Source organism: Mytilus californianus, unplaced genomic scaffold (assembly GCF_021869535.1).
Source record: "Mytilus californianus isolate M0D057914Y unplaced genomic scaffold, xbMytCali1.0.p SCAF_15, whole genome shotgun sequence".
Classification (NCBI taxonomy): Eukaryota; Metazoa; Mollusca; class Bivalvia; order Mytilida; family Mytilidae; genus Mytilus; species Mytilus californianus.
In genome coordinates, this window is record NW_026262637.1 from 7,339,291 (window position 1) to 7,348,149 (window position 8,859).

At 31.1% G+C, this 8,859-nt stretch overlaps 1 protein-coding gene across 6 annotated transcripts in view; it reads right to left on the reverse strand.

Moving 5' to 3' along the window:
* LOC127725303 (tyrosine-protein phosphatase 10D-like) overlaps positions 1–5,795 on the reverse strand; it is a 53,033-nt gene extending 47,238 nt beyond the window's left edge. For all 6 annotated transcript variants that reach the window (XR_007992910.1, XR_007992909.1, XR_007992908.1 and 3 more), the window contains exon 1: positions 5,565–5,795. Coding sequence is in view for 3 of the 6 variants with exons in the window: in XM_052232232.1 (XP_052088192.1) it covers positions 5,565–5,597 (33 nt within the window). In the remaining 3 variants the exon portion in view is untranslated. The remainder of the gene's footprint in view (positions 1–5,564) is intronic.
* Between the last annotated feature and the right edge of the window lie 3,064 nt (positions 5,796–8,859).

The window sequence follows — 8,859 nt, forward strand, 5'->3', positions numbered from 1 at the left end:
TTGCACACAAATGCAAATAATTATAAATACAAATAAACTATGAAAAGAGATTATCTTGTATGTCTGATCAAATCATAACTGATACTGTTGCCAATTCACAGCAGGTGAAAGTGTCTGATTCTTGCTTAACAGGGTTGGCAAAAACCCGGGTTTTATGAGTATTGCCCAGCCTAGTGGGAAATACTGGGAAAACCCGGATTTTACTGGGTAATACTGGGCAATTCTGGGTAATATGAAATACTGGCATGAATTTCCAAGAGGATTCATTGATTAATCACAAATGCAATACATTAAAGTCGAAGAATTCAATTTGTTTTTTTTAATAAATTTAACTAATATTAAGAATTAACAATTCTATGTAAGGAAAATTACTTTTCAAACATTTCTGTTCATTACTAAAAATGTTTACTAAGTTTTAGGATATGTTTATGTACATCACTAATTAATAAGTAATTATTCAGATTATAACACAGATTTGTTTATATAACAATAATCAGCCTTTTGATTTCTATAAATGTTCATGGCCTGGTGTTCCCTTAGGGTGTATTGCCCAGTATTACCCATTTCTAGGAGTATTGCCCAGCCCGGGAAATCCCGGGTTTTCCCAACCGGGTAATACTTTGCCAACCCTGTCTTGCTATGCATTTTTTTCTCTCAGATAAGACAAAAACGGTAGCAATAATGATTACGATGTGTCAACAGAAATTTCTTGATTTTAAAATAATTTTCTTCCAGTCAAAGTTAGATGATGTACATGTAGGTGCATTTCATACATAATTATATATAAATTAATATGTCTACTGTACATATATATACTGGTTTTGTTGTTTTTTTGTCAATTAATAGAAAAATATCCCAATGACAGCCAGCCTTAAGTAAATATTTATTTCTCTTTTGAACTCTTCTTTTAATACTAGCTTAAACTTGAATTAATAACCTATTAGCAAAAACCGTTTCGCACATGCCCAAAAATAGTCAGATATTATTATACTTTACATGTCATGTAATTTTATCAAATTTCTATTTCCTTTTACCCTCATTAACTCTATAATCTGAAAATTGTCTGCCTGTTTTTAACAAGATTTTAGATTTTATCTATCCAATCTAAAGGGTGCAAATCCTGCATCAACAAACATTTTCCGTTACCATACCAGGTAGGATATGTATGTGTTATTTTCATGTAAATGATGACCATAAACATGATGTTCTTCAGGTAAAATGAATTTCAGGAAGTTTAAGAATTACAAAACAAACATGTCAATATAATCACATTACACTATCATATATAACATGTATAATAAATTAAATTAATTTGCTTTATTTAATTTTTCTATGACACTTTTAACATGTTTAGAAGAATTTCATTACTTATAATTACTACAAAAGTGTCTACCATGGCTATTGATTAATCTTTGAAACATACAAGGTACATTTAAGTGCCAGTCTTTGTAAGAATCAGGCAATTTTGAAAAAAATCAAAACATGGCCGAAAAAAACCCACCGACCTAACCATCCTATTTTGAAGTTACCCTCATCCTGAGTTAGAAATGGTAGGTCTTTCGTTTCTGCGTGTCTGGTAATTCGAGAAATCTCTAGATAAATTTTGGTTAGAATGATAGCAAATTACAGAGTTAGCTCCCCTTAATTTTTCATTTCTAGAGCATTTCAACCAAATTATATCTTGAATTACCAGAACAGGACAAGGAAACGAATGCTATATTCATGCACCATTATACATTTTGAACAAAAATTAATGTCAACCTGAGTGGGTTTTTGTTTGTCATGTTTTCACCACTGCCTGATTCTTAGGCAGATTGGCACTTAAGATTTACATCTGAAAGAAACCAAAAAGGTGCAATATGATTGCAAATGAAACTAATACCTAAAAAGAGACCAAATAATGAATATGTAAGCTACTGAAGGTCACAGTACAGCCTTCAACAATGATCAAAACCTATACCATATAGTCAGCTATCATACTAAGGACACAACATGATTAAATGCAAAACAATTCAAACAAGAAAACCTACAACCTGATCAATGACAAAATGATAAATATAAAACAATTACATGTATGGCATATTTGATAATAAGGTAAGACTTGATTTTGACCCCTCCCCCTTTATCATAAGTTTATGCATGTTAATGCTCTAATTCAAAAAAGAAAGAGGTTGTTTCCACACTATTGTACTTTCTGTCCAAATATATTTAAATTTCACCAATTAATGAGCTTTAGTAACTATATCGTTCTTGAGAAACTGTGTAGATTTATAAAAATTATAAATGTGAGGGTCACTCCTCCTGGTTAGTTTGTAATTATATGTTTTTGTCTGTATTGTTCGCATGTGCATGTTAATGAGAAATAAAATTCATTAAATACTTATACTCTCAACAGACAAATGATTGATGGTTTCCAAAAGGAAGTCTTTCTGCTTATCAATATGGCTTCAAATAGTAAAACTTATCAGAAAATTAAATTGAACATTCCAGATGTCAGCATACATCAGTACTATTTTTTCATTTAAAGATAACACAAGAAATCTTATAGAGCCTATTTGGTAGAAATGCATACAGTATTATATGTGTCACTATAACATTTTAAAATACTTTCACTATCTATTATTTAAGTCTGGTTTGTTTCAGTTTCAAATCTTTCATGAGTGGATATAACAAGAAAATAATTACTTAATAGTTCAGTAACAACTAATTACAATGTCTGATCAATCCTCAATCACATTATATAGTATACCAGTACTGTTATCAGTTTTTAAACCTCAGATAGACCAATTTATTTTTTACCACAATTACAGACTAATGTAAATATCTGCATTAAGAAAGTAATCATGTACGCTGTAATTAAGCAACACCCAAAATTTAAAAAAAATAAGGTTTAACTGATAAAATTCCACTGTAGACTGAGACAAATTCTGCATTGCTCACTAAACATAATGTTAAACAAACAGAAACATTGTATATGTAATTATATATTTTGATATTTTGTATGAACGGAAGGTGAAGGATTTTAATCTAAGGGAATTTATGACCATTGTCATTTTACAGATCAAAGCAAAAGTTTCAAGCATTGTTGACCACACGTCAATCAAACTTCATGTATCATTTTATCCACATAATCCTCTTATGTATGTTGAGTGAAAATTGTATTATAACCTCAACTGAAAAGAACTTCTAAAAATTTCGTAATTTCAGTGCAATACAAAATTATAACCAGGACTCACATACATGTACATGTATACTACTTCAGAATTATATGACTTCTCTTTTTAAAACTGATAGGGAGAAGTGGTTAGACTTAAAAGAGAAGTGCTTGTTTGCTTGCAATGCTATAATGTTTTGTGTTTACAATGCTGTATCCATGGTATCGTGCCAATTGCATCCTGTTTATTTAATTATTTTTCATGCTCTTGTATTTGTTCAAATCAATGTTAATTTATGTCTGAGAATACCTTTACAGTAGGAGTTTTGTCAGTTTATGTCTTAAATTGTCATATACAGACTAATAGCTACACAATTATAATTATCCACTTGTCTGGAAGTACCAATGTAGTATCTCAATGTATCTAACACTGAAAATAGTCTTCACGATAAACTTCTGAATCTACAGGCCTGAAGCTTAATTTTATAAAAAGTTTAGTTCGATTCTATTGTGTTGTAGAGATGATTTTCACAGGCCTGACAGCATTTTTACAAGCGTGGGCCGGTTGTTGAGCATGAAGACTGCTGAGTGAATATATGTAAAGAGAAAATTATTAAAAAAGAAAAAGAAATGTCCATTTATCATGTTTACGATGTTCATCACTGAGGATTCTGTTTATGATGTACATGACTGAGGATTCTGTTTATGATGTTCATCACTAATGATTCTGTTTATGATGTACATGACTGAGGATTCTGTTTATGATGTACATGACTGAGGATTCTGTTTATGATGTACATGACTGAGGATTCTGTTTATGATGTTCATCACTGAGGATTCTGTTTATGATGTTTAATGTTTCTCATTAAAAAAATGTATAAATTTAACAAATTATGGAACTTAAATCAATAAATTGAAACAATGCATTGTATTAAAAATATATGCTTTGTAAAAGAGAGGAGAAAGATACCAAATGGACATACAAACTCATAAGTCGAAAATAAACTGACAAAGCCATGGCTAAAAATGAGAAAGACTAACAGACAAAAATAGCACAGCGACACAAAACACAACATAGAAAACTAAAAGACTGAGCAACACGAAACCCCACCAAATACTGGGGGTGATCTCAGGTGCTCTGGAAGGGTAAGCAGATCCTGCTCCACATGTGTAATTTAGTGGATCAAACCAAATGTCTATAATAAATCAAACATTAATAATTTGGGAATTTTAATCACATTCCAATGAAGTAAGAAATCTATTTTGCCTTAATGATTTTTATGTTCTTGTACAAAATGTATGCTCAAATAACGAGCGGTGGAAGTGATCGAAAAGACTTTCATTTGTTTGCATATAGAGTTGTTCCATTGAAATAAAATATGAAGTCTACAAAGTCAATGCTTTCACATCATTTCTTTAGAAATAAATTGTCTATATCTTCTTTCTTTATTGCTTACTAATTTCAAAAATTAATGTTCCATAAACTTGGAAAAAATGGAAAATATCTGATGACAAAAGTTACTGCTGTGATTGATGAACACCCAGACTACTAGATATTGATTAACATGATTAAGGCTGCCAGGAAAAGCGAAGTGACAGACAGGAAAGCTACTTCTTTGCCCTACATGTAGTCTCCCAGTAGTTTTAGCCCTGATAACCACTGATGTAATTTTACTGTAATGACTGATTTTGCAAATTAACATCACAAAAGTAGACATTCACAGGTTTTGTCACTTGTGAAAGTGATGAATCATAAATTTTTTAAATTACAACAGTTTACAACAAAGGATATTTAATGTGTTATACATGTATGTGTTTATCACACCTATAATAATTACATATCAAGTATTTGATTATTAATACTGACATTTCATTTGTTTATGTTGTCTGTCCTTAGAATAAAAAGGGAGAAGCTGGCCAAAAAGCATGAAAAGATAAACACGTCCACAAAACACTGCACAGAAAATTGATTGAGCCATACAATTCACAGTTCTACAAAATATATATTAGTTACAAACAAACCAAAAAAAGAGGGAAACCCATCTACAGCTGATCTAGGGGTATTAAATCATACATGAGGGTTTGATGGGGTCCTTCATTTCTTTATTCTTTTAATATTTAAAATCATTTTTCTCTGTTTTTTATTTTTTGCCCATTATTCTCTATTCCTTATATTTCAGCACCCCATTGTTTTCTATTCTTCATTTTTTTGCCTATTTCTCTCCATTCTTTATTTTTTCATGTTTTTAGCCATGATTTATTCTGCACTTTTTGTCCTGTATTCTCTATCAAGACCCTCATTCATACAATATGTATTACATAATTGAAAGATCAATTTGAAAATATGAAGAATAATGTTATTGTTATAATTCGTAACAGTAGGACGTGTGAAGAGTTGTTGATTTCTTACCTGCAATAATACTAATAAACTCCATGTCAACATTCTACACCTTTATTCTCAGTTTATGTTCTCGAATGAATTTCATCTGATCTGAACTTCAACTATTCGATTTGAAGGGCTGTAACTTCCTTTAATTCTAAGTAAGTGCAGAATATGAATCACATGCTAAAGTCATGATCTTCTTACAAAAGTTCTTTTACAAAATTTGTATCCACCTCTTTTTGTTGACATCTGACCTCACCCACCTGTATACCGGAAGTTCAAGTAAATCGTTTCCGTTTACTTCAGGAATCGATTTTAAATTATCCATTATTGGAGCACCGCAGAAATGGGACACTTTTACTATTCATCACTACTTATTCAAGGAGACCCACATAGAGTTTTGTATTATATTGCTTATAACTAAGAGAACTATAGCTTGATATAATATATAATAGTTTGATAGTATAATATTGCTCTATATAGGCAATAAAGGCAACAGTAGTATACCGCTGTTCATAAATCGATTAAAGTGAAAACAAGTAATAGCTTTTCTAAAAATCTTGCCGTTTTATAGCTTATTATGTTGTAAAATTATTTTTTAATTTGTAGTATCATCCATTCAAAATATTACTCTGCATATAAATTGTATTGGGGTAAAGAAAAGTAGAACATTGGAAAGGCCAATAAAGTTTTTTAAAGAGTTCTTTTTGTGCGTGGCAATTTTAACCCGATGAAAGAGCCTAATTTCTAAATCACTTGCGTTTTTGCCGGTACTGATTTCGGTAAACTATCTTATAAGGAAAGTCTCAGCTGTCATATATTAGAGATTTACAAAACGTTATGCTGAAGCTTAAAATGTAAAGTTAAGACAGCGTGATGTTGAATTGAGTCATCAAAATGCTAACTCTAAATTACAATATGCTAAGTTGAATCTGCGCAATGTTGACTTGCAATGACAAGTGCTTTAGTCGTGATAGTATAATGATAAGTCACGATGTTGTGATGATATGCCAAACACACGTAACGTTGGGTTTAAAGTACATGATGTGAAGTTGACGTTGCATGATGTTAGCTTGCAGAAGGATACTGCTCAGTCATCCACTTCGATAGCTGTACGTGTGATAACAAATAAAATGAATAGCTAAAATGTATGGTGCTGACTTGTTATTAATAAATGTTGAGCTGAGATAGTACGATGTTATATCATTGTGATATTACGATAGGTCTATAATGCAATCTGTTGATTTAAAACACCATGATGCACAGTTGAAAGTACATGATGTTAAGTTAAGATAACACGATGCTACACCACTATATTGAAACGAAAGGTTTACCATACAATTGGTTGACTTAAAACAACACGATGCAACGTCTTAAGCTAATATGCTCACTTGAAACTAAACGACGAACAGTTGAAATTTTGTAATGTTAAGCTACGATAGCACGATGTTATATCATTATAATGTCACAATAGGCTTAGTTTACAATTTGCTCATTTAAAACTACACAACGTATAGTTGAAGGTACGTGATGTTAAGCTAAGATAGCACGTTGTTATATCATTTGAATGTCACGATAGGCTTACCACACGATATGCTCATTTAAAACTACACGACGTACAGTTGAAAGTACGTGATGTTGAGCTATGATAGCACTATCTTATATCATAATAATATCACGATAGGCTTTCCATACAATATGCCCATTTAAAACTACACGACGTACAATTGAAAGTACGTGTTGTTCAGCTAAGATAGCACGATGTTATATCATTATGACGTCACGAGAGGGTTATCTTACAATGTGTTGACTTGAAACTTCACGATGTAAATTTGAAGTAGTTTGGTCGTTGAATTGAAACAGTATAGAAACATAACGTAAAGTCAAAATAAAACAATGATAGGATGACATATATTTGTGCAGAATTGAAGATTTTTGGTGTTTACTTCTAATATAGTACAAAGTTTAGATCGTTTTATGTTAAATTGAAAGACAATAATGATGCGTCAACATAACAGAATTATGTGAATTGAAACTGCAATTATATGGAAAAGAGCGAGGGACAAATCCTCAGGATTTTTTTCATTTGCAAGTTATAATAAATATTAATGAAATTTAACTCAAGTGGCAAAATGATATACAAACAACGTTTTCCATAAATTCATAAAGCAAAATAATTACTCATCGCTATACAGTACACTTGAATACAGTTTTGCATATTTTACATGTTTTGTTAAGATTTTATGTAAATTTTTGGATGAAAAAAACTAAATCTGTTAGTATTTTTTTGATGAACCATATTTAAGAATATATCTATCTATGTTGTTTCTTAATATATACAACATAATAATGTGGCAATCATGGCATATTTCCGTGTATCTGTTCCAAGTCAGGAACCTCGTCGGTAATTGTCATAACTTAATGTTTTTCGTTTTTTTTTAAGAATTCGATTTTAATGACAATTCTTTGATGAATTCTGTTTAATGTGTTACCCTCACTACGTCTTTTGATTTTTTTCGTCGTTGGATTGCTTTCCCAGTTATGCATCTCCCACATTCCCGTTTATTCATACAGCGTTTACATAATAAGCTTTGTAACTGTTAATTTTTGTAAAGATTAAACGACTTTTTATAATAATCCTCATGTGATTAGTTTTTTTTTCTCTCGTATAAATTCCTTTTACACGATAAAAAAAATATCACTGACAGGAAATACAAAGTCTTATGCCTTAATCTGTGTTATCTCCTCTAACAAAATCCAAATGCTCTGGGAAATGATCTACTAAAATCAAAGCTTATAACACCCCATCCGTGTCAGATTTATCAGATGATTGTAATTTGATACCGCCCCCTTTTCTCCGAAATAAAGGAAAATAATATGGACTTAATCTAAAAGATAAAACCCAACAGATCTGATAAATGATACGCTAAAGAATCGAACTGTAAAAGAATGTGACCTCTCCCCCCTCCAAAAAAAAAAGCCCAAAACAAAATAATGAAATTATTGATTGAATAATAATCTATAAAATTCGAATGTATCCATATGGATGAATTGATAGGTGGAAGAATCCTACTGCATGGGGCCAACCCAAACAAAAAAGTATGGTAGATTCTGTTGTATACTTTTCGCTCATACATGAAGTCTATGAAACCTAATGAAATTTGACCTAGAGCCTCGTCTAAATCGTCAACTTTCTAAAAAATAATACATCATTTACAGCAGTGCCAACCATTTTTCCAGCACCAAGTAAGATAGTGCCCAAGTTTATGTATATATCCACTCGGAGAATATTTTATTTTTCTAAATTGGTAAAGTCATTAAT